This window comes from Falco biarmicus, chromosome W (genome assembly GCF_023638135.1).
Source record: "Falco biarmicus isolate bFalBia1 chromosome W, bFalBia1.pri, whole genome shotgun sequence".
In the NCBI taxonomy this organism is placed as follows: domain Eukaryota; kingdom Metazoa; phylum Chordata; class Aves; order Falconiformes; family Falconidae; genus Falco; species Falco biarmicus.
In genome coordinates this window covers 17,533,896-17,561,472 of record NC_079310.1, presented here as the reverse complement: position 1 = coordinate 17,561,472, position 27,577 = coordinate 17,533,896, and the positions used below count along the sequence as shown (strand labels likewise).

The following is a 27,577-nucleotide window of genomic DNA, read 5'->3' as shown; positions in this document are numbered from 1 at the left end:
GAAGAAAGGCTCTGATTTCAAGAAGTAATTCTAATGTAAATTGTATATGTTTGCTTCTTTCTTCCTTGACTCTTAATCCATTAAGTGGTTTTCACCCTTGTTTGCTATGCAGCCTTTCAAATTGTTCTACTGGAGTTCCTTATAGTGAATTTGAGCCCCTGACAGGAGGCTGTTTTGCCTTGGTTAACTTTTGTGCAAAAATCATAAGATTGTTCATTGACTAACACACGTGGTCTCCAGAACAGTAAGACTACTCAGAGTTGAAAAGCTGAGATGTATCTGTTTCCCTTAATTTCTGCCTCTGCAGATATTTAAAATGCAAGGAGCCCACTTCCCAAATAACAGCACTAAATTCCTCATGCCCCTTTGTTCTCAGGGAATTGAAGGGGAATAAGTGAAAATGTATCTGCATATTAAAATGATAAAATTGGGGGGGAAACTCCAAATGCACAAACTACCCTGAAATATACTAGGACTCTGTTACAGCAGATTGAACAAAGTATAAGATATTATATTTGATCTTGTTTGCACAGTGCTTTGCCTAATAGGAATATTTGTACCAGGGTTTCTGTACATGACATGTTCCTTATACTCCTTTTTAAATACCTGCTACTGGCAGAGTCAGTATATAGACCTAGATGTAGAGCCAGTACCACAATTCTTGTATTCTTGTGTCAAAATCATTTTGTAGGTCTTCAAAGAATATTCCTTAGGGTAGTGGAATGACTACCCTAAGACTGACTGACAAAAAGAGAAGCTGTGACTGAGAGATACAGCATAACAACTGTGAGCCATTACAGCAATACAGGATCTCTGTGTAGATTACTTGTTACAGATACATGCGGGTCTAGAGCCATGTTCCAAGTTAGCAAACCCTGCATGTTTGGTGGGGGAAAAACCCAACATATACAAAGATTTCAGTAGAGAATTGTCCCTTGTCGATTTTGTGTACATCTTTCTGAGCTGAGAGGCTGTAGGCTATGGAATGATGGCAGAAAATTAAATTGGAAAACAAAAGTGATACAGAAAAATGTAAGATAGTTGAACATTAATAAAATCAGTTGGCATATGTCGTGGTTTAACCCCAGCTGGCAACCAAGCACGATGCAGTTGCTTGCTCACTCCCCCCTCAACTAGAGGGATGGGGAGGAGAATCAGAAAGGAATGTAAAAGTCAAGGGTTGAGATAAGAACAATTTAATAAGCAAAACAAAAGCCACACATGCAAGCCAAGCAAAGCAAGGAATTCATTCACCACTTCCCATGGGCAGGCAGGTGTTCAGCCATCCCCAGGAGAGCAGGGCTCCATCACACGTAATGGTTACTCGGGAAGACAAAGGCCATGATGCCAGATATCCCCCCCTTCCTTCTTCTTCCCCCAGTTTATATACTCAGCATGATGTCATATGGTATGGAATACATCTTTGGCTAGTTGGGGTCACCTGTTCTGGCTGTGTCCCCTCCTAATTTCCAGTGCCACTCCATCCCTCTCGCAGGCAGGGCCCAAGAAATCAAAAAGTCCCTGATTTAGTATAAATATTACCCAGCAACAACTAAAAACATCACTGTACTATCAACATTTCTCTCATATCATAGCCAAAACACAGCACTGCACTAGCTACTAAGAAGAAAACACTAATTGTGTTAGTGGATACCAGGATGGTATCCACCCCTTATTCCATACCATTTACATCATGCCATACTTTCCAATACCACCTCATTAACCACCATCACCCTTCCCATCCTTTGATATAATACACAGATATTTCCCATGTCTATGGACTACCCCTGTAAAAAAAAAAAAAAAAAAATCCCACAAAACAAAACCAAGTCTATAAATGTCCATTGTGTTCATTTAGTCCATGAACATGGTCTCTTATGGTGGTCATTCAGGAGAAGAGAGGTGGTGTGTTGTATGGGGTTATCTGGCACCAAAAACAGCTCGGGTCACTGCTGCACTTGCATTGCTTCTTGTAAGGCTTGTCCTTCAATGGTTCAGGTGGTTGCTGCTATAGTCATTCCTATAACATGAAACTCAAATTGTGGGTTACAACAGTTTAAAGGCATATCCATTACAATCTCCACCCCTGGACCCTTTGGACCACCCCGTAGGGTTTAACATTGCAATGAAATCTTCCCCTTGGACTTATCCACAGACTGCAACCTGTTCCAAGTGGAGCCTTGTGAGCCACAGTCTCTCCAGGGGTATACCTGCTGTGGCATAGACTCATCCACAGGCACAGTCACTTTGAGGTGCACCTGTTCCAACATGGCCTTATCCATGGGCCATCACCATAGACCTGCTCCAATGTGGCCTTACCCACAGCCACAGTCCCTTCAGAAGTAAATCAGCTCCAGCATGGCCTTATCCCTGGCTGCAATCCCTCCAGGGCTGTACCTGCTCTTTCATGGACTTATCCATGCCCACATGCTTTGAAGTGCTCCAGCATGTCCTCACACACAGCCACTGATGCTTCAAGGTGTACCTTCTCCAACATGGACTTGCCCTTGGGCCACAATTCCTCCAGAGGCATATCTGCTGCAGCACAGACATAACCATGGCCACAGACACAGATATACCTGGCTAGGATCACTGTTACCGAAACCTCGGAATGAAGAACTTATCGACACCAATGTGATGTAGATAAGCAGACACTTCTTTATTGATGGCCGGGTGCGTGAGCGAGTCCTCTCACGATCAACGCACGCCAGGTCTCAAAATCAGATTCCATATATAGAACTTATTCATACATATTCATTAATTATTCATGCATAATCATAACATTTCCCGTAAACCATTAACATACTCTCCTCCTATATCCAATTCTGCGCAGTAGAGCTTAGAAAGGTCTAGAAATGGGTCTGGGGTACGATTTGGGTAGGTGGTATATGAGTTGGTGGTCGCGATCTCCCCCTGCCGGAATTACCTCTTACTAAAGTTCACGGTTTCTTGGCAGGCACCTACAAGCTGTTCCAGTCGACTCTCCCCAGTTCCCATTAATCTCATATTCTGACATTTCAATACACCTCTGCGTACAGAAGACTGGTTAAATACAATGGAACCTTCCAACCCTAGAGTTATTACAATAGTTCCAGGCCCTTCTTCTAGCCTTGATACAAGACGTACAAAAGATTCCATAACGTCTCTTATTGCATATATGCAAGTTTCCTATAATTTTTTTTTTCCTTAGCCTTCTACATTTTAACTCTATTATATGATTTTATAAAATCAATTAATTAATCAAATAGAATCAATCGATTTTAACTTATTAACTAATCGGTAACATTTCCCCCCTTTGAAAGTGTTGAAAATCATTATTTCAATACTTTCACTTTATTCATATATCTTTTGTTTCAACATATTTGGGTAATGGATCATGTCTTGGTAAAATAGTTGGTACTTCTCTCATAATCATACGACTCACTGCAATTCCATTGGTAAATTGTTTCTTCAGACATGCATATATCAGCATGCTCATCAAAAAGACAACTAGTAACAGAAACAAAGTCTTAATTATAGATTGTATCCAAGAGCTCAAATTCCATCCCAGTTTGTTAAAAATTTTCCCAAGCCAATCTTCTGACATATCCTTTTGAATTGTTTCAGTTTCTTTTTCAATTTTTCCCAATAGGTCTAGATCATGTTCCACATCCTGAGTGACATTTGGAATGTGGATACAACAGTGGTCCAGTTTATCCTTAAGATATCCACACACTCCATGTTCTTTAAGTAGGAGCATATCTAGTGCCATTCTATTTTGTAAAGTCATTCTGGAAGTTGCCTGTAGTTGTATATTCAATTCCTTAAACCCCTTCTTGGTAACGTTTGCCAATTTTTCCACTTGACCAGTTAACTGATAGAGCCATGCTCTGTTTCTATATGAAGCTATAGGATTTAAAAGTGATTCCAGTGCCCAGCCAATTTTCACTCCTGTAGATGGTTCATTCCAAATATCATCATTTATCCCTGATCTCTTTATTCGTTTTAATTCTAGATTCTCTAGAGATCCTTTAAATGGTGATTTCTTCCAAATCGGACACAATGTTGGCATGCCCAATGTGATTTGTTTTACCTTACCATCTAATGGTAGGTGTGTTGTCCAGGTTCCATCACTTAATGCCCAAACTAAATGTCCTGGACTTCGAATAGAAGATTTTCTACAACTAAACAAAGTTCCTCTTCTGACTGTAAAGGCGCTGGTTAAATTGAGAGTATTCTTAAGACCTCGACAAAAACAACCATATTTCAAAGCAGCAGCCAACGGAGGAATTCTTTGAATTACTAAGTCTGCATTATTACAATCATACACTTTTTCACATTTCCACCATGGCACTATTTTATTTTCCTTCTCTCCCGATGTAGTTGACCTATCATCTACCCAGGGTAATACTGAAAAAAAAACTTTCCATCCCAGGTAAAACACCAAGAAATTCTTGCTATATACTGAAAATGGGAAAATATGGACATAGACCATATAGAGTCCCACTGGTCTACTACCTGGGTGCTCTGGCCAGTTTCGTTACACTTCCATTTCATAACACTTTTGCTCACGTTGATTTTAAATTGTTCATCATAAAAACACCATCCCACAGTCTTAAATCTTCCTATTTTGGTAAAAACATAATTTAACAATTTTTCACAATCCGCCAGATTACCTGGATTTTTCCACTGTTTTCTAATGACTTTTATTTGCTCATACCATTGAGTCACTGGCCTCTGTTCACAATAATTGGTTTCATTTTTATGTTCCAGGTTAGTCAAGTTCATAGTTAAAATTCCCCATGGAATAGATTCACCTACTGCCTTCGGTACTGGCAAACAAGCAGTGATCTGCGTGACGTTTTGTAAATTGGCAAATTCTTTAATCAATCCTACCATCAAATTTTCCTCAGCCATTTGTTTGGGAATGTCAATCACTTGTTCTGTTTCTATTTGTCTTATGTTCCTGTCCACCAAGTCAGCCCATGATCCCACCAACACTACCAACCAAAAGAAAATCCAAAAACCAATCATAACCTGATATGCAAAATTAAACATGTTTCAAAATTAATTTTAAGTCTCTGAGTTACGTTTCACAATCTTCCACGGAGTAGATGCTTTCTTCACTGTGCTTTCTTCACTCAAATATAATATATCCAAGCATCCGATTCTACAATTTTGATAGCTGTAAAGGTGGTTAGCAGTATCTGGAAGGGTCCTCTCCAGTGCTCCTGCAAAGGTTCGGAGATCCAATTCTTCACATAAACATAGTCTCCCGGCTGGAAATCATGCACTGAATTTTCCAGAGATAAAGGTCTATTCCAAATTACTGCACTCCGAATCACAGCCAAAGTTTTCCTTAAAAAAAGCAAATAGTTCTACACATCTTGTTTTCCTTTTACATGTATGTTTAGATTTGGTTCTAGAGACTCATATGGTTTTCCATATAATAATTCATAAGGACTGACTGAGGTTCCACTCTTTGGCTGTACCCTGATTCATAATAATGCCAATGAAAGTGCCTGAGGCCACTTTAAACTGGTTTCTTGACAAATTTTACTTATTTGTCGTTTCAAAGTTTGATTCATCCTCTCCACTTTTCCACTAGATTGTGGCCTCCAAGACACATGCAAATCCCAATTAATACCCAATACTTTGCTAACACTTTGGACTACTTCAGCAACAAAGTGTGGACCTCTGTCAGAGGATTTCCAATAAAAACTCCAAATCTCAAAATTATTTCTTGTAATAACCACTTCACAACCTCTTTTTGCTTGTGTGGTGCGACAGGGAAGGGCTTCTGGCCATCCTGTAAAAGTATCAACCCCTACCAGAATGTACCGATACCCATTTTGTCTGGGTAATTCTGAAAAATCTACTTGCCAATAATCTCCAGGTTCTACACCAGATTTCAGTCTACCCATTTGAACCCTTTTCTTAATCATTGGATTATTTTTCAAACATACTTCCCACTTTGCAGTTATCATTTTAGCTATTCCCAACATCTTAACTGATACCACTTGTTTTCGTAAGGATGTTACTAAAGCTTCTGCCCCCCAGTGACATTCTTGGTGCTTTGTTTGAATTATCTCTCTCATTAAAAGAGGTGGAATTACTACCTGTCCATTAGGAGTTATCCACCATCCAGCTAAGTTTTTCTTAGCATTTAATAACTGACCTAATTTGTCATCTTCCTCTGAATATCTCGGTTTTTCCCTAGGAAGGGTTACTGTTTTAAAAAAAATTATTGCCATTTGCGATGCTTGTTTCTTTGCTACCTTTTTTGCTGTTTTATCAGCTAAATTATTTCCAACTATTCTTTTTATATTTCCAATCTAATGTGCTTTACAGTGCATGATTGCTACTTGACCCGGCTTTTGAACTGCTTGCAATAATCATAAAATTTCTGTTTGATGCTTAATGTTTGATCCCTGAGAGGACAATAACCCCCTCTCTTTCCACAAAGCTCCATGGACATGCACTACCCCAAAGGCATATTTTGAATCAGTCCAGATATTTACTCTCTTGTCTTTGCTTAGTTCTAAGGCTCGAATTAAAGCGATGAGTTCCGCCTTTTGGGCTGATGTGGTACTCGCCAATGCTCCTGCTTCTATAACTGTAGTCTCTGTTGTTACCGCATATCCAGCGTATGGGACTCCTTGTTCCATAAAGCTGCTTCCATCAGTATACAATTCCCAGTCTGGTCGCTCCAATGGCACATCCTTCAGATCTTCACGACTGGAATAAACATACTCGATGGTAGTCAAGCAATCATGTTCCAGTCGTCCTTCTTCCTGTATGGAACTTAAAAACACTGCAGGATTTACCAGGTTAGTTGTCTTTAGAATCACATCATCTTGTTCAGTCAATACCACCTGGTATTTCATCATTCGGCTGGGGGACAGCCAATGTCCCCCCTTCTGTTCTAGGACAGTTATCACCATGTGTGGGACATAGACTGTTATTGTTCTTCCCAAAGTCAATTTCCGAGCTTCTTGTATGAGCATCACTGTTGCGGCCAGTGCTCGAAGGCAGTTTGGCCACCCTTTACTCACTGTGTCCAGTTGTTTAGAGAAATATCCGACTGGTCGTTTCCAGCTTCCTATCCTCTGGGTTAACACGCCCAGTGCAAGGTGTTGTCTTTCATGTACAAACAGCTGGAAATCTTTGGTTAGATCCGGCAGTCCCAAGGCAGGTGCAGACATTAAGGCACGTTTCAACTCTACAAAAGCCTTTTGTTGTTGTGGGCCCCATACAAAGGGAGAGTTCTTTTGGGCCTCGTACAGCGGTTTAGCTATTAGCCCATAGTTCATGATCCAAAGGCGACACCACCCAGTCATTCCCAGAAATGCTCTGAGTTCATGAATATTTCTCGGCTCAGGTATACTACAAATAGCTTCTTTGCGATTTTTTCCTAATTGTCGTTGTCCTTTTAAATCTCAAAGCCCAGATATATCACAGTTTGGCAGGCTATCTGGGCTTTCTTCCTGGACACTTTGTATCCATTTAGTCCCAGGAAATTCAAGAGATCAATAGTCACCTGTATACAGGTAAGTCTTTCTTCTGCAACAATCAATATGTCATCCACATATTGTAGGAGTAAATGTCCAGGCCTTGATTTATCCTGTTTCCAGATTTCAAGTTCCTTTGTTAATTGATTTCCAAAAATAGTTGGACTGTTTTCAAATCCTTGGGGTAATCTAGTCCATGTCAGCTGCATCTTTTGCCTGGTTTGAGGATTTTCCCATTCAAAAGCAAACAGTTTTCTGCTTCCTTTTTCCAAAGGTATACAAAAGAAAGCATCTTTTAAATCAAGCACTGTAAACCACTGATAATTCTCCCTCAATGCTGTTAACAGTGTATAAGGGTTTGCTACCACAGGATAAATATCCTTAACTATTTGATTTACTGCTCTCAAGTCTTGTACCAGTCTATATTCACCCGAAGGTTTTCTGACTGGTAAAATAGGAGTATTATACTCAGATTCACATTCTTCCAAAATTTTATGCTCCAAGAATTTATCAATCAATTTCTTCAATTCCTGTCTCACTTCTGGTTTGATTGGATATTGTTTAATTCTCACGGCTCCTGCGCCTTCCTTCAAATCTATTTTAACCGGTTCTGCTAGTTTCGATTTGCCAGGAATATCTGTCTCCCATACAGTAGGGATCACTGCCAATTTACCTCCGGTGGAATTTCTTATTCCTTTACCTTTTCTTGTATCATCAAAACTTCTCCCGTTTTTGACTCGGGTATCTTCAAAAAGAGTTCTCCTTCATCAAAAACAATTTGTACATTTAATTTAGATAACAAATCTCTTCCTAACAAGGGTACCGGACATACTGGTACATACAGAAATTCATGTGTAATTATCTTATTTCCAAATTTCAAATCCAGGGGTTGCAGGAATGGCCTGTTTTTATTCCAGTTTTTACAGGTATTTAATAAAAAAATGTCGCTCCTGTATCCACTCCCAACCTCACAATTTAAACAACATGTATTTTTTTTTTCCACTTTCTTATTATCAGAAGTTATAGCTATTACCAAATTATCTCTAATAGTTAGCTTACATTCATCCTGCCAATCCTTTCTTTGTCTTAAATAAAAAACAAATCCACATATGGCATTTTATTCCATTTCCCTTCTCTTTTACAATACAACATTAACTGCAAAATAGTGTTATAATTCAGTGTCCCATTCGTGGGCCACTTTTCCTGATCTTCTAATGTATATATAGTGGTCACCAATTATTACAATATTCAATCATCTGGCTCTTTGACAAATCCTCATATAAATCCCCCCAATGCGCCAGTAAACATCCCAGTGGAGAATTTTTCGGGATTTTATCATTTAACACAAGATTACCCAAGCTTTTACATTTAAACAACCGAGTTAACTTAGTTGCCATGGTGTAATTACCCACAGTACAATACACAATTATTCAACTCTATCACTCCGATCCGCGGATCCACACTCCACAGTCTCACTCTTACAGCCACACTCACACTTTCCCACAGTTACTTTAAACAAACATATAACACAATATTATACCTCTTAATTTCTCTTCTTAATACACAAACTCACAGAACAACAAAGAAAACAAACATATAACACAATATTATACCTCTTAATTTTCTTCTTAATACACAAACTCACAATACAACAAAGAACACCAAAAGCTTCTTCTAACTTCTTGTTAGAGGCACTACCTTAGAGAACACTATAGCATATAGTTTCTCTTGTTTCCACTTTTGTCCAACCCTGCAATAGCTTTCGCTTATGTCTTACGGGCAGACGCCTAGGCTTCCACTTCCACAAGGATCCTTTTAGTCCAACCCTGCGCAGCTTTCACCGCGTCTGACAGGCAGACTTACTCAGTGAGACTCAAACTCACTGGTGGGTCTCCAACCCACTCCTTACCATACACTTCTTATAGTGGGACTCCTACCCACTTCCTCTAGTGCACTTACTTACTACAATTAAAAAAAGAAGTGTCTTACCAAATATCCAGGGAACGTCGCGAAGAGCCTTACGGATCGGGGATCGATGGGTATCCCCGAGAAATCCTCGGTGCTGGCCGGAACCGATCAGGTCCCCGACTCCTCCGGTCTCCTTCAGCGAGGTCCCATCTGGGTCGCCAAAACTGTTACCGAAATCTCGGAATGAAGAACTTATCGACACCAATGTGATGTAGATAAGCAGACACTTCTTTATTGACGGCCGGGTGCGTTGATCGTGAGAGGACTCGCTCACGCACCCGGCCGTCAATAAAGAAGTGTCTGCTTATCTACATCACATTGGTGTCGATAAGTTCTTCATTCCGAGATTTCGGTAACAGTTTTGGCGACATGAAAAATTAATCATAGAAAAAGCTATTTCTGTTGAGTGATGTGTAACGTATATTATGCTTTTCCTTCCTTGGTTTAAATAGCTCTTTTTGGTTTGAGGTTTTTGAGGAAGAAACTAAATAAGACGTTGTGTACTTTATTTTAAGGCAGAATGCTGTTGTAGTGTACCACTTTCTGTAACATTAAGCATATGCTATAGTAAAGCTTTTAGAAAGACATTTAAAAGTATTGTGTTATAAAGTATTGCTGTTTATAACCTGTGCAAATCTAATGAATGACCAAATTATCTTAAAAATGGTGAACTGTTGAAGAGTTATGATAAAAAGTTTCTACAAAACCAGACCAAAAGTCAGTATTTTTTATAATTTTTTCCACACAGTTCTCTAGCATTAGTGACATTGTCTGCACTTGCAAAATAACTACTTTATCATAGCTAAGTATATATATGCAAATGAATATGATGAAACTAAAAGCTAATGACTGTTTTTTCAATTTTATTTTCCATAATTTAGAAATAGAAGTTGGAATTGTCAGATAGTTTGAGGTTTTTGATCCCTTTTAAGGGAAATCTGAGTTTTGTTTGATTTAGCAGTAGTTCAGTTTATAGTTCTAGATGTTAGAACTAGTTTAACTGTGGTGGGTTGACCTTGGCTGGCTGCTTGGTGCCCACCACGCTGCTCTATCACTCCCCTCCTCAGCAGAACAGGTGGGAAGAAAATAAGATGGAAAAAAACCCACTTATGGATCAAGATAAAGGCAGTTTAATGAAGGAATAGCAAAAGTCGTGCATGCAGAATCAAAGAAAAACAAAAGATGTTATTCTCTACTTCCTATCAGCAGATGATGTTTGATCACTTCCCGGGAAGCAGGGCTTCAGTACATGTAGTGGCTTCTCTGGAAGACAAATGTTGTAAATAATGAATGCCCTCCCTTCCTCCTCCTATCTCTTAGTTTTTATTGCTGAGCAGACATCATATGGTATGGGATATCTCGTTGGTCACTGTCCTGACTATGTCCCCTCCCAAGATCTTGCCCACCCCCAGCCTACTGGTGAGGGGGGAATGTTGGAGAGATAGCCTTGATGCTGTGTGAGCACTGCTCAGTAGTAGCCAAAACACTGGTGTGGTATCAGCACCTTTTTTTTTTTTTTTTCCACTGGTCTTTTAATACTTATTTGAATATAAGATATATATGATTGGGTGCATACATAAATTATGTTGCAGAGCATGAAGGAAAAAAAAAAGTAAAAAAATTAAAATTCTAATGAATCAATTATGTTTATCATTAAGCAAGGGTGTATGAAAGGGACAGTCCTTACTTGACTAGCTTATTGTCAAAACATATGATATAAAGCAAATGTCAAGAAGTAAGATTTGGTTTCAAACAAGTGAAAAATAAAACCTTCCTTTCAATGATAATATATTTGGAAATGTTCTCTAAAAATGAACTTCTAATAATTTGTAGTAGTTAGCTGTGTTTCTTTTTTGGACAGAACCAATTCTTAGGCTTTATTTTGTTTTCTGATAACCTTTTAAAGTAGGTTATTTGGCAAATCCTGTACTATTATATATATACACATATATGAGGTATGTGTTCAACCACCTCAAAGTTATGAAGAGCTTTATGTCCAGTCGTACCTATTTGTTGTCTTTGTCTAGCCTGAATTTTCTTAGATTCGTGTACTCTTTATATTTGTATTCCAGACATCTTGGTAGAGTTTTCCTCAGCAATTTGCTGTTGTTTTTTGTTTTTCCCAAAACACTTTCATTAAAAAATATTCCTTCAAAAGCCTCAGTTATTTCTTTCTATATCTATCTGAAATATTACTCAGGCATATTGGAGAGGTAGCTTTCAGGTGATTTTTATAGTAGGTTTATGTGTTTATAAGTAGCTTGTTTCATACTGGTTTTGAACAGTTTGCATTTCTAATAAGATTTTTTATGCTTTCTTCATTTATCATACTTGAATAACCCACAGAATATACTTTATTTCTGTTGATTAGCCAAATTCTTTAAAGCGTATCCAATGTTAGTATTCATGTATGTTTCCAATCCTGTTATACAGGTATATCGATATCTCAGTGTTATTTTGATGCATAGTCCTTATTTCTGGCACAATGGACATTTCCAGTAACACATAGCTAGTAATAAGTGCCTTACAGAGACTCTTTTCCTTTAATGGAAGATTTCACATAATCAAACTGGTGAAAAGGGCAATGTTATCCTTGAATGTATAAATACAGATTATCATGTTAGAAGAGATCATTTATTTTGCCTTTGTATCTACTTTTGTTAATACTACTATTAGAACAACTTCTTGCATTCTAATACAGATAGGCTACAGAAAGTTTAAAAAGGCCTAGAGCTCAAAGGAAGGCAGCAGAAGGCAGCACATTATAGTGGTGTGGCACTGAAACAGTTCATTTGTCTGATTTAAGAAAAAATAAAAAAATTACTTTAGCATGGAAGAGATCTCTACTGGGACAGAGGGACTCAACTTTGCTGATAAAGCATAGCAACATCCCCATGATGGACACTGAAATTAGTTAATTTCTCTTCAATCTAAAATAAATTAAGTGCTGAAAATATTAGAAGAAAAATACTAAGATGTAAATTCTGCCTCTGAAGTTCCCTAAGCCACAGAGCTGGGAGGTTGTATCAGAGGTGGTGTTGGTCTGCTGTCCTGTTATCACTGTAAGTACTCACAAATGACTGCTGTTGAGGGGAAAGGCAGATGAATCAGATTAACCTAGTGCAGATGTTATCAAATTCTTATGTTGAGAACAACACTTAATGTGAGATTAAATAGCTTTTAAGGAATAGCTTTTTATCCTATGTAGCTTCTAGAATAAATTACTTACATTTTTATGCTGGGAATGGCTGGAGGCATGATTGAATCGTGATGCTTTCTTGCCTTCAAATCTGTGAATTTGTGTATCTTAATAGAGGGAACACACTTTCTTACATAAAACTTTGCATGAACTTCATAGTTGCAAAACTACATGCATTAGGCCCACAAGCTCACAGATTGCAGAGATCAGGAAGAAATCTCCTTCCCTTCCCTAAATGTACATCTAGATGGGAAACATCTATCTTCCCCTAAGGCATCTGGGATTGGCTGTAGCTGCAAATAAATTATCTGACAAGATTGAACAGGGCTTACAGTATTTACAGAGAACTCATCTTTCTTATATATTTAAGTGTCCTACTCAAGTGATTGGAATCATACTACTCATGAAATTAGCAAAGGAAAGGGATTTTTCTGCAAGTAGGGTTTGTAGATAAACTGAGGCTCAAGTTCAAGACTTCAGGACTTAACCCCAGCTGCCAACTAAGTACCATGCAGCTGCTCACTCAGTCCTTCTTCCCCCCCCCCCCCAGCAACAGAGGGGTGGGGAGGAGAATCAGGAAAAAGGTAAAACTCGTGGGTTGAGATAAGAACAATTTAATAATTGACATAAAGTGAAATATAATAATAATACTAATACTACTGATGAAAAGGAGAGAGAGGGAGAGAGGAATAAAATCCAAGAGGGGGAAAAAAAAAACAAACCAAGTGATACACAATACAATTGCTCACCACCTGCTGACTAATGCCCAGCCAGTCCCCAAGCAGTGATCAGCCCACCCCAACTCCCCCCCCCCCTCCCCCCCCCCCCTCCAGTTTATATACTGAGCATGACGTTCTACATAACCCTTTGGCTAGTTTGGGTCACCTGTCCTAGCTGTGTCCCTTCCCAGTTTCCCGTGCCCCTTTAGGCTTCTCTCTGGCAGGGCCTGAGAAACTGAAATTGACTTAGTATAAACATTACCTATCAACAACTGAAAACATCAGTGTCCTATCAACATTGTTCTCATACTAAAAACTAAACCAGCATTGTACCAGCTACTGAGAAGAAAATTAACTCTATCCCAACAGAAACCAGGACAGGGAGTCAGTCTGTAGCTTACATTGATGCTAATAAATTAAACAAACATGTCTATGACTCTTTTATTGTACTGAGGACTGCTGGCACAGAACTTCTTGCGTCCACATTAATGAGCTGACTTCTCCAGAACAGAGTAGCTACATATGTTTTGCCTGTTGATAATTGTGTTTGGTCACCTCCTGAACTTTTCCTGCAGTTTCCTTCTGGCTGATATTTCAGTTGGAGTTGTCAGCGACAGCTGTACATCCATCATGCATTTCCCACCTGTCTGGTGTGGCTCTTCAGCAACCCTGCAAGTGTATCCAGAAGTCCCAAACGTCTTCCCCTATCTGCCTCATCAAGTGACTTCTGATCCATTCAGGCTGTGAATGGACATGTAATCAACAATCTTGCCTCTTTCCACATTTCTCTTCCCCAGCCTGTTCACCCACTTTAGCAGGAGGCATATGATCTTCTCTTCCAACTTGGGCAAAGGATTTACTTTGCTACAGACTGCCATCTCATCCTGAAGTTTTTTGCAACCTGCATATTTGTATTCTTATATTCAAATTCTGCATGGTGGCCTTCCTCCACATTCTGTCAGTGAATTAAAAAGAAAATATGTTAACGTCTTGCAAACTGCATTTTTGCATAACCCTCATGACTGTTATCTTTTTTTAATGGTTGGTTGAGATTGTTGTTGGCTTGAGAACTTTTTGTTGTCTGTGATTCCCGAAGTGTTTACTAAGGTCCTGGTGACAGCTATGACCCATCTTCACCTTTGTTTTTTTGTTGGTGGGGGTTGATTTTTGTGGTGTGGTGTTTTATTTGTTGTGAGTTTTTTGTTGGATTTTTTGGGGGGGTTTGGGTTGTGGGTTTTTGTTTGTTTTTTAAATAGCAATTAGTCCTATCTAATCTAATGGGTAATCTGGATGATTTGTCATTTCAGGGGTTTCTTGGCTTGAAGCTACTATCTGGCAAGTATTGACTCTTGCATTTTGGAACCCCGCATCTGTGGGTTAAATGGATTCCCTGGAAATAAAAAATAAAGGAAGCAGTGTCAAAATCAAAAAACACAAAGACTAGTTAGGCTGATTTGGTTAAATCATATAGAGAAGCAAATGATGGAATTGAACAGTGCATTACACAAAAATTATATAAGCTTTCAAACAAATCACAAGCAGAAACCATCCATATGAAAGGTGGAAAAAAAGAGCTATAAGATGATGTAGGTAAAGTCAGTAATTTGACATTGAAAACTTAGATGTTTTTCCTATTAAACCGAGGAATAATAGAGTGTATGAATGATCGTTACAGGAAATTATTATTGCCTATAAATTTTGAATAGTTAATGAAGCCACAATTAGATTATTATTACTATCTGGGTATGTTCTTGCAAAGAGTTAATGTACTGGAAAATAAAATTCTATTTTCCTTAGTTTTATTATCTAATTTGTTTCATTATCATCACATTTTCTTACAAATACTAGGCTATGAATAATGAAGAATATTTGCTACCCAGCACAAACAGAAGGATACCATGGTCTTTGTTTTTCAAAAGCGTAACAGAAAAAAGGGATTTAATTCATATCATTATTTCCTATCACAGTTCCTTGTGAAACTGAACCAAATGTGAGGAGTGACTTCAGATTTGTACTTGTATGAGAGTAAGCAGATTCAGGCCATAAGGGCAAATTTTCAGCTCCACTGAAATCAGTGACAGCATTTTACTTGAGTTTAGTTGAACTGGCTTTCTTCTTAAAGGTCAATTTTATTTAAGGATGTACGAACACTATTTTTTTTTCCTATTAGTATTGTATATTAAAAAAATTAGTAGATCAATACCTTCTGTGTATTGCACAGACTTCCTTGTGTTGAGTTCTAAACTACATTTTAAAGGTATTTGGCCAAATTTGGGTTTTCTTATTAAATAAGCCTGAGTCCTGTCTGCTTTCTTTGAGGAATAATTTTGCAGGAACTTCAATAGGGTAAAGTTCAGGCTCTGTCCTAAAGGCAGAAATAAGAGGTTTGTTTCCTTAAATATGTAAAAGGCTGGAGATGTTCAGTAAAAAAAAATCTTTTTCTCTGTATCTGTCATCTTATAGCTTTGACATACAAAATCTATTTATATTCCAACACATTTTATATAAAGAATGCTGATTTGATTACCTCTCCCTCTCCAAACAGCAAATGGGAAATCAGCAAGAGCTTTATGTGCATATAGAATGGCAGAGTTTGAGCCACCTCAGTGAGATCAATGCATATGAACATTTAGGTTCAAAATTAGATCTTAGTCTCGCAAACTGCTCCACACCCAGTACCTTTAAAAATCAGAGGAATTCTATATGGTCACAACAGTCTACATGCAGAGAGGTTACTGGATTTGTTCCAAATTTTAAGCTTTGTTATTTTGTCTATGGATTTGGCTTACAGACAGACGTTAACTCTATTAGCACTGAAATATATCTCATGATCAGACCTCCATATGATAACCCATTTTAAAACAGTCCTTATGTTATTTTTAACAGAAATGTCTGGTGGTCTGAAATTAGTAAATATTTGGGTTAAAAATTAAAGCATTAAAATGGTATCTTTTTGTCTTTGTTTTCACTCACCTTTCAAAATATTGGAAATTATTCTGAAACATACTGAAAGGAAATCAGTATAAATCCTCTAAAATCAAAGGCATTGTAAGAGTGTTCTCATATCACTAGCTATATCATAGGGTTGCATATTGTCATGGTTTAACCCCAGCCAGCAACAAGGTACCATGCTCACTCACAAACCCCCTCCCCTGGTGGGATGGTGAGGAAAATCAGAACAAAAAAGGTAAAACCTGTGGGTTGAGATAAGTAAAGTTTAATAATTATTTCAAAGTAAAATGAAATACTATAGAAGAATGAAGCTGGGTTAATTAACATTGATAATATACAACTGTGGGTTGGCTTCAGGGGTGGTGGGTTGGTCGATGTAGATAAGGTGCAGGTGTGGCTGGTTAAGTTAAGTGGTTGAGAGCCAACAAAGAGAGAGCAGCCGAGGAGGGAGAGAAGCAGCAGCAACAACAACAAGAGATGAGAGAACATGTGTGCTGGGTGAGGTGAAGGCAGCAGAGGGACTGTATGAAGAGTATGCTGGTATGAAGTGGTGAAAGACCTTGTTGCAGCTTGATAGTTTGGGGAGTGCTGTGACAAAATACTATTAATAATAACAAAAAGAGAAAGTGAAATAAAACTTGGGGGGAAAAAACCCAACCAAACCAAGTGATGCACAATACAGTTGCTCACCACCTGCTGACTGATGCCCAGCAAGTCCCCAAGTAGTGATTTTTTCCCCCCCCCCCTCCCCAGCTAATGCCCCCAGTTTATATACTGAGCATGATGTCATATGGTCTGAAATATCCCTTTGGCCAGTTCAGGTCAGCTGTCCTGGCTGTGTCCCCTCCCAATTTCTTGTGCCCCTCCAGCCCTCTCGCTGGCAGAGCCTGAGAAACTGAAAAGTCCTTGACTTAGTATAGACATCACACAGCAACACTTAACACAATGATGTTTTTATCAACCTTATTCTCATACTAAATCCAAGACATAGCACTGTACTGGTTACTAGGGAGAAAATTAACTCTGTCCCTGCTGAAACCAGGACACATATTCAAAATATGTAGGTGTAACTGACTGCTGTGTGACCACTGCTGCAGAAAACTTTTTAATTCCATTTTCAATTCCAGGTACTTACATGTTAACTACACAAAAACTCTTTGAGCTGCTGTACTTGAAGGATAATATCTAAAATGATGAAAATTCTCCTTTAAAGTCATTATTTAGCCTTTGGCAAAAATATATTTTTCATTTTAGTTTGTTACAGTGTACTCTTAAGACACGTTATCATTAGAAGATAATGAGAAGGAAACTGAAATGGCAGTTCATAAGGTTTTTTTAAAAATAATTTTTGGTATAATTGAGAGATAGTTTTTATTTAGAATCAAAGTTTAAATAGTAGGAGTTGCAATTAATTTTGTTTAGTTGATAAGAATAATATCGTAAGATGGTTCCAATATGTTCAAAAAGTAAAAGTGTTTGGAATTGGTAGCAGTTTATAGACGTGCTGCTATAACTTCATAACAACACGGTATACTGCTTTATGGAGCTAGTGATTACAAAGATCTACTTTAATTTATTTATTTTTTTTTTACTGGCAGGTGTCTCACTGGCCTGAGGCCAGCAGCTGTGAGTGTACTGCAGCCTGCCGTTTACACCAGAGTGTAGAAAATGCTGACACCAGCTGGCTGCACATAATTAAGCTGATTGCGGTCTGACAACTTGAACTATGATACAGATATGTGATAAATATACAAAATATCTTACAAATTTGATTCTTGGATATATTTTATGTACTTTTTTTCTCCTTAACAGATATGATATCTGCACTTATAAAAACAAGCCTTGTGGAACACTGGGTAAGATTAGAAAGAGAAATTTCAGCTTGTATTTGCTGTTTGTTTCCTTGCATTATACTTGACTATTAATTTATTGGCTGATTAGTTCTTTTTATGTTTATGCTTTCAAAATTTTGCAGTTTTATAAACGTGAATAATAAGTTTAAATTAAATGAACTGCTGATGGGCCTTTCTTCTCTGGCAGCTGTAATGCTGATAAAACCTAGCAGGTTACTCAAACTTACCAAGCAATAATTAGAGGAGAGGATTTACTGTTTATTTCTATTTAACCTGTCCCCACCATCATTTTAAAACAAATACAAATAAAAGACCTTAGGAAAATTTAAACAAACAAACAAAAAACCCCACAACAAACACACCCACCTAAACCAACAAAACCTACAAATCCCAAAATAACACCCTACAAAAGAAACAGGCTTTGAGATTTACACTGTTGGTCTGTTGCACACAAGGAGTACAGCTTCAGACTGTTACTTTCACAAACTTAGAATAATATGACACAGTGATATAAGTTACAGTAATATCAAACTCCTTAAAACAGTGCTTTGACAATGGAGAAACACAAGCAACCTTGCGTACAGGATGGAGAGCTGTTGTTCTCTCCATACCTAAATTTGTCACCAAAAGTTATTTACTATACTGTAGTTGTTACCTTTGATAGTGCTTTAACATATGAAAGAAACATTATTCAAAGAATGTAAATATATATATTTTTCAATTTGGATCCTTTAATATAATCCCCTCTCAGAATTAATTAAAGATATAATTGTAATTCAGTTCAGTTTAGTAATACTTTTCTCATAATCAGAGCTCATAATTAGGTTTTCTTTGTCTTTGCCTGTATTACTGTGTGCTTTGCTAGCCTTAACTCATGTTGATTTTTCTACAAGTCTTGCTCAAGTCAGCATGATGTTTGTGGCACAGGGAAATAGTTTACATGGGTGAAGGTATCAGAATTTTGCCTGCTGTAAATATAAACAATATTCACACCATGTTTCAGTAAAAGGCAAATGATGATGAATTTCTTAATGTAACTGATTTTCTTTTGATATCTGTATGGAAGAGACAAAACTGAAGAGACTCTATATTGATGTCATATAATTGTCTTTGTATTCTTAAAAGAAGAAAGTTTTAAAGGGTGTACATTCACTGATGAACTATTTGATATTTATATGTGATATTTTTAACACAGTTCATTAGTGTACTATTTCTTACTGTATTAGATGTTGGCATAAAGGTAAATACAGCTTTACTTGAATACAGAATAACAGGGGATAGACTTTGGCAAATGCTTGATTTTATAAACAATTAAAAAATCACATGGTATCAGTTCCAACTCACTGTTATGGGACCCTTGGCAACAGAACCATGACACTTAATTTTCATTATAGGCATTGAATGGGAGAAGAGACCTCTTTTGCAAGGCATTTAAATATGCTTAAGTCCCACTGACCTCCAGTAACTGAAGTTAAACATGTATTTAAGGTGTTTGTGAACAAAAGTCTCAGGAATCTTTCATGGAAACTCTTAGAAAAGATAGACCTCAGATGTCTTTGCAGCATCTCTGTGGTTCCAGTGAAGAATTCATTTTTTTAAATGAGCCATAGATTGGGTTCTGGACTTGATCTCTGCCACTTTCTGCAAGCATGGTATGGAATTATAAATCATTAATCTGGTCCTGTAAGTCACTGAAGCAAGTGCTCAGTTATAAGATCTGAAGATAGAGATGACTTCACTCAAATGTGGTGAACTTTGCAGGGGAACATGGCAATTGTTATGTAAGTATTGCCATTTTGTCTTAAGAATGTCCTACTCAATTAGCATAGCATGGTTTAGGCAGGTTAACTGGAATTATTTTCTACAGGTTGCATACTGCAAACAATTTACAGACTTTTCTTAATGGATAGTAACTTTTCCTCTGATGTTTCATCCTGTCCTCCGTGGGCATGTCTACACTGGTGATTTGATTTAGAGCAGTAGTACTGTTTTGATGCAAAATCTACAGGCACACATTGTCACCTTTTGCCAATGTCAGTTTGGTTATCAGAGTAGTTTTAGTATGTGCAAACTAGATTTGTTTTGGAGAAAATTAAGTCAGAACACATATTCCCCAAATGTCCCATATGTGCCTACAGGAGACGTTAAGGTCTAAATAACTATGTGGGATGTATTCTCATGATATCCCGTAATATTTTTTCCTTTTGAAAGCTTTGAGCCACATATGTAGTGAATATGTTTGGCCTACAGGATTAAACTAGTCCAAAGTAGAAAGTTCAACCCACATACAAAGATATGTGAGGAGCCTCAATATCAGTGCTTCACTCTGCTGACCAACTCCTATGGCTCCAAATTGCTTGCTAATGTGGACACAGCCAGGAAGCACTTGTCATCTAAACAGAATAATTTGAAATAGCACTTTTCCCAGTCATTGTTCTGTTATAGTGTAGTTAACTGAGCAGGTAATTTCCTTAAAGAAAACTTTACTGCTTATTTAGATAAGAAACCCTAGAGAGCAATATATTAAATAAATCTGATGTTTAGAGCTTTCTGTAGTGGCAATGTAGTATTGTACTACAATAGTAGTACATACAATAGTAGTATGATACTCTGTTGCTGAAGAATGTATAAGATAAGGAAGAGCTTTCTCTCTCTAAAGTTTTTAAAAGTGCTTGTAATATAGTAAGGTTTTAATTCCAGAAGATGATGGGTAATAAATGGAAAAGACTTCAGTGGTTAAATGAATGCTTGTTATTAACATGTCTCCTCTCTCTTATATTGATGCATTCAGTTTTGCTTTTATAATTTTTTCAATGTACCATGTGGGGCTTTTAATAGCTGAAAAAGTTGCTCATATGTTTTTATGAACCCACTAAACTTAAACATTTCTTTCGAAAAATAATGTGGATACATTTTGCTTTCTTCAGGATCAAGAATGTTAAAATAGAAATGCTTTCTTGAATTCTCTCTCCTGACTCAAGTTACTAGGTGGTCCCAAGTTACCAGAAGTAAAATTTATAAATCTAACCCCTAGTCTAGACATTTTCCAGCACTGACTGCAGTACTGAAAATATTAATGTCTAGCTGGCAAAGTAAAATTCCCCCCAGTGATTTTTGCAAATGGCTAGAAAGTTATCCTTTTGCCAACCGCTCCTTCTGTGCATAGAGGTTATTGAAAAGAATCCAGGCATTTATAACAAGGGCTTTTAAGACTGAAACACCTTGGCATGACCTTTCTGTCTCCTCCTGTTTATTAAGGCTTGGCCTCTGTGGCTGGAATGTGTGAGCCTGAAAGGAGCTGCAGCATTAATGAAGACATTGGCCTAGGTTCAGCTTTTACCATTGCACATGAGATTGGTCACAAGTGAGTGAGTTTGAAAAAATATGTTTTAATGTATCACCTTTTTAATAAAATATTAATTATTTTTCCTGCATGGTTGTAACATCTCTTTTCTGGTGCTCCATGTTTCTGTATATAGTATTAATGAGTGGCAGTACATTTTATGTAGTATATATTTCCAAGGGCTTTAACTGTAGTACTCAAGACTTGTTGTTTACCCTTTGATTTCAGATTCCAGTTTAATCTGTGCTTTTGAGATTTGGCTCACAAATTTCCTATTCTGTTTCCTTTCTAAAATATTTGGCTTTGAAAATCTCCCCCCCCCCCCCCCCCCCCACAAAAGTAGTTAAAAGGTAGTTCTTTTTGCTTTTTGTTATTTTGTCTTACATATAATTCAAACTATTTTCATTAAAACATTGATTCTGTTGTCAATATTCATACACTCTGTCATCTTTCACTCAAGTATAAAATATATGACAGTCATAGCATCACTTGTTGCATTTTAATCACCTGCATATCATCTTAAAGAGTTATGATGTTATGAAAGTGATAAAATTTGAGTAGAGTTTGGTCTGGAAATATTTCGTGTCTTCTTTCAAAAGACAGCATTGTTAGTACGTTGTGATGACTCTAAAAATACTAGGCACCTTCTATTATCAAGAAGTTATCAAGAAGTTTCCTTCTTTGTTTACATGGGTTGACCAACACTGAGTTATGGATGACATGTTTTTCCAATTAGCTGATGCAACTGCTAAAAGTTCCAATGCAGACTGAAATGGAAGCTATCAATCTGCTGATCAAAAGCAGGAGTTGGAAGTAAACACTTATTTCCAGCCCACCTATCATGCGAGATAATCACTGGGCAAGTATGATCTCATTTATATTATGTACAAAAAACCCACTGTAGTTGCACTGAAGTAGATGGATTTTAGAATCCAAAAGCAATTGTATAAGATTTGAACAAAAATAATTTAAAACACGTGTAATTCTCATCATCCTCATTTCATTCCTCATTTACATGAGTTGAAAATGATAGGATAAAGGGAAAATATATTTCTGCTGTTGAGGAAAGAGCTCCTTCAAATCACTCATAGTTCTGCAATTCTTCTTAATAACATCTCTTATAGTAATATGTGACCTTGCTGTGAACTTGTCAGACGTTTAACCACAAAAATCATACATCTTCATTCTAATCCGTATATCATGCAACTACATCTTTTATACAAGTTATTCCATTAAATATATGCAGCTATTTTATCATGTAAAACTGGCATGATAACAATTGTTTTGAAGAGCTTAGATTTTGATTAGAATCTGAGAAAAGCAATATAGCCATCGTATATATCCTGTGATCACAGGATTGTTATTTTTTTTACCATCTGTGTTTTCTTCATATCTTTTGGCCTCTTATATATAAGATCTTTTAAAATTCTGAAATCTCAGCTCTTCGAGGCTTTCATTTCCTCCTGTAGCTTGCACGACATGTGCTGCTTTGAAATAAAAGTAGAAACCATATTTATTAGATTTTATCTGATGCACAGTGATTAAAGAAAATTGCATTGCAAGCATGGTGTTAAATGAACATACCATGTACATAAAGCTGAAGGAAGGGGGGGACGTTTGGAGTGATAGCATTTGTCTTTCCAAGTAACCATTACGCGTGATGGAGCCCTGCTTTCCTGGGGATGGCCAAGCACCTGCCTGCCCATGGGGAGTGGTGAATGAATTCCTTGTTTTGCTTTGCTTGCATGCATGGCTTTTGCTTTACCTATTAAACTGTCTTATCTCAATCCTTGAGTTTTCTCACTTTGACTCTTCCAATTCTCTCCCCCATCTCACTGTGGGGGGAAGTACGCGAGTGGCTGTGTGGTGCTTAGTTGCCGGCTGGGGTTAAACCAGGACAATACCTTCAGTAAAAGCTGGAAAGAATATGTGGGCAAAAAATCTTCAAGGCACATTTTGTGCTATCCACTCATCACCCCTCATTCACCTATAATGTGACTAAATGCCTCTCTGTCTAAATCAATCAAGCTATTACTTTCTCTCGACTTACTGCTTTTTTGAGCAGGTATTATTAATGAATGTACTAGAAGTTACTTGCAAGTGTGAGTAAAATAATAGTTTCAAGGAGCATTGTAAATTTTTTTCTTTGGCTGTGCCACAATGATTACTTTTCTCTTCAGACATACATGGGAAATAGGAAATTGGCATTTTTGTCAAATGAAAAATAGAAGCATTTAAATGACATGTCTCCATTGAATATCTAACATACACTAAAAAACCCACTCAAATTAGAATCAGAGGATTGCATTTTCACGGATCATGTTTTTATTAATTATATAGTTGCTGTGGAATACCAGTTTTGTTAAAAAATGTTAAAAGGGAATGGTAACGATAATGGTAATGTATTCTGGTTGACTATTCACAATTTCTCCAAAATTGGATTTCTAAGAATCTCTGATGGGAAGTATGGCTCAACTTCTTATTAGTTTCTAGTAGTTCATTAAATTATAAAGTAATGAGAAGTCATTAGGTCACCCATTCTGACTTTCTGTATATCACAATGTATTAAATTTAACTCATTTACCTTTATATTGATCCAATTAACTTGCATTTGGTTGAAGAATAGTATCCAGAAAAGCACTTAATCTTAAAGATTTAGAGACTGAGAGTGTGAATGTGATTATTATGGTCATTCTATTTATAAGTACTTTTTAAAATATGTTTCTGGCTTCTGTTCCTTAAGACTTGTAAGTTTTTATTGTGGTTTTGATATTTGTATAACCCAGTTTTGGTGCGGATAAGCAATCAAGACTCATAACTAGCTGTCTGCATTGAAGATGACCATACACTGATTAACTCTGTGGGTTTTTTTTCTTGAGGACATAAAGAAGGTATTAGATTAACAGTTTTATGGTTGTTTCTCCCTATGCATGGTTCTGATAACAGCCTTGTATTACCCTTAATACTTCCATGAATCAGATAAAATTCAGAGTGAGCACTTCAGCCTTCAGAATAGTGTCTCTAGAAATTTGATTTATGATGCTTGACTTTCAGGATGCTGAAGAAATGCTTAAGATTTCTGGTAAGCAGAAATGACACAACCAATGATTTCTCATGGCAGGAGTGAAAATTGAATGTGTATCCCCTGTATTGTCGAATGTCCTGGTTTCATCTGGTATAGAGTTAATTTTCTTCTCAGCTTCTCAGTAGCTGGTACAGTGCTGTGTGTTGGATTCAGTATGAGAATAATGTTGATAACACACTGATGGTTTTAGTTGTTGCTGGAGTAGTGCTTACCCTCAGTCAAGGACTTTTCAAGAAGTTTCCCATGCTCTGACAGTGAGCAGGTGCACAAGAAGCTGGGAGGGAGCAGAGCCAGGACAGCTGACCTGAACTAGCCAAAGGGATATTCCATACCATAGAACATCATGCTCATTATATAAACTGGGAGGAGCTGGCCGGGGACTGCTAAAAGCTGCTCAGGGACTGGCTGGGCATCAGTCAGTGGGTGGCGAGCAATTATATTGTGCATCACTTGGTTTTTTTTCCTCGGGTTTTTTACTTTATTTCAATTATTAAGCTGTTCTTATCTCAACCCACGGATTTTACCTTTTTTCCCCCCTGATTCTCCTCCCCATCCCACCAAGGGGTATGTGGGAGTGGAGTGAGTGAGCAGCTGCGTGGTACTTAGTTGCTGGCTGGTGTTAAACCACAACAGTCCTTTCTGGTGAATATAAGAGCACCCAACGTGGTGCTTGCTTCGGCAGCACTTATATTAAAATTGGAATGATATAGAGAAGATTAGTATGGTCCCTGTGCAAGGATGATAGGAAATTCATGAAGTGCTCCATATTTTAGCCTGGGTAGTTCAGTCATTAGAGCATGAGACTTAATCCCAGGGCTGTGGGTTCAAACTCCATGTTGGGTGCCAAAAAGGACTAATTGTAATAAAGAGGAGAGGGAGAGAGAGGAATAAAACCCGAGGAAAAAAACCAAGTGATGCACAATATAATTGCTCGCCACCCACTGACTGATGCCAAGCCAGTCCCTGAGCAGCTTTTAGCAGTCCCCGGCCAGATCCTCCCAGTTTATATAATGAGCATGATGTTCTATGGTATGGAATATCCCTTTGGCTAGTTCAGGTCAGCTGTCCTGGCTCTGCTCCCTCCCAGCTTCTTGTGCACCTGCTCACTGTCAGAGCATGGGAAACTTCTTGAAAAGTCCTTGACTGAGGGTAAGCACTACTCCAGCAACAACTAAAACCATCAGTGTGTTATCAACATTATTCTCATACTGAATCCAACACACAGCACTGTACCAGCTACTGAGAAGCTGAGAAGAAAATTAACTATCCCAGCTGAAACCAGAACATCAGAAAAAGTTTGACTTTCTCTTCTTAGTGAAGAAAGGAACTATTTGCTGGCTTGAATATGCTCTTAGACAGGTGTAAGATTTAAGATCCAGTCCCACTTTCTGTTTCCCTACCAGCTGAGTTAGGGGGTTTTCCGCTCAGTGTTTTTATTTGAATACTTTCTGAACTGTCTAACTTGCCCCATGGGCACTGTATAGAAGGTTAGTTGAACTGATAGGGAATTCCAGGTTCCATTGAAAGGGGTATGCCCCTAAAAGAAAGGCATTGTGCCATTCATTGTTGCAGTCCTGTTGTGTGAGCTGAGATCTGGAAACTAAATAACAAAGTGAAAAAGAACAAGTAAGAGTAAAGGGAGGTGGGAATTGAAATGTTAAAACATGAGGACAGTGAACTAGACTTAGGACAGAGAACTGCCCATAAAACTCTGAGTAAAGAAAAAAATTACCAGAGACATCTATAGAGGGCTGTATGGAGGGAGCTGAGGGAAAAGGCTGGTGGCTCAAGTAACTTCTGAAAAGTAAGGATTATCTTGATTTATAGAAGATGTAATGAATTGAAATTCAGAGGAGTTTGGCAGTCATATCTTGATGAAAAGGTGGAAGAAATAGTAAGGAAATAGATTATCATCTAATGAAGTAAATTGGTTGCAAGATGAAGAAGAAAAATAGTATTTTCTAGCATGTATTTAGTTCTGAATTAGTTCATATGGCTAACGTGCCTGCAATTGTAGCATTTTTTAAAAGTCTTTTTTAGTCTGTATGCAAAGTAGAAAAATAGCATAAATACCCCTACTGTCCATATGAGAATGTTGGTCTTCTTTGCTGGAGTACAAATTTCTAATCTAGGAAATTGTTATCCTAGAGGTACTTTCAGAAGCTGTTTGTCTTTTCCTCATTCTTCAGTGATCAGAGCTCTTCATGTTTGATCATATAATCTCAGCTGCATTATAGGACTTGAGTTTGAGTGAGATATTTTCTAGAATAAACGCATCTCCAAGGAATATATGTATTGTACAACTACTAGGAAAATACTCCAGTCTGAGGTAATAGAGACACATATACCAAACTTAAAATATGAAGCACAACTAGGATGAATTGTACTAACACCACTTCCCATCAAGTCTCCCGTGAACACATCTCCAGTTGATGGTATTGTCATTGTTTTATCTATGATCTACATTGTATGAACACCTCAATACCACCCAAGACAAGTTAAAACTTGTCCTTGCTAGATGCTTAGGGTCCTGCTAGATGCCTAGGATCGTCTGAGAATGATGACTTACATTTTTAGGGACAGTTTAAGTATCTTTTTTTTTTAGTTAAGGGAGTAAATCGACTGGACAAGCCATATAAGACTATATATATTTTTATTCTCTCTCTTTTGTTAAAGAAACATTGTTTTAGGTCTGCTTTTGTAATGCTGCAGCATATAAAAGCAGGCAACTTGTATTAAAAAAAGTATTCATTGGGATTTTAATAATGTATTGTGCATTATAAAATGAAATATCATAGACTAGAAAACCAATTCTAGTTTCTGTGATATGGAAAAGGTTTGTGTCTGTGTAAAATATTATTTGAAGTATGGAATTAATAATACTAAAATAATTTGTCTAACATTAAAGCATTCTAATCAAGGAAAAGGAATGTAATAACATTTCAAAGATCTTAACAGATGTGTAGAG

The 27,577-nt window shown here is 37.5% G+C and overlaps 1 protein-coding gene and 1 non-coding gene across 6 annotated transcripts in view; both read left to right on the top strand.

The window, feature by feature from the left end:
- Nucleotides 1-27,577, top strand: part of LOC130141961 (A disintegrin and metalloproteinase with thrombospondin motifs 6-like) — a 158,458-nt gene that overhangs the window by 29,400 nt on the left and 101,481 nt on the right. For all 5 annotated transcript variants that reach the window (XR_008819232.1, XM_056323297.1, XM_056323298.1 and 2 more), the window contains 2 exons: nucleotides 18,141-18,184; nucleotides 21,440-21,545. Coding sequence is in view for 4 of the 5 variants with exons in the window: in XM_056323297.1 (XP_056179272.1) it covers nucleotides 18,141-18,184; nucleotides 21,440-21,545 (150 nt within the window). In the remaining variant the exon portion in view is untranslated. The remainder of the gene's footprint in view (nucleotides 1-18,140; nucleotides 18,185-21,439; nucleotides 21,546-27,577) is intronic.
- On the top strand, nucleotides 25,276-25,381 carry LOC130142170 (U6 spliceosomal RNA). The gene has a single exon (XR_008819321.1). It is a non-coding gene; the product is annotated as a U6 spliceosomal RNA (small nuclear RNA).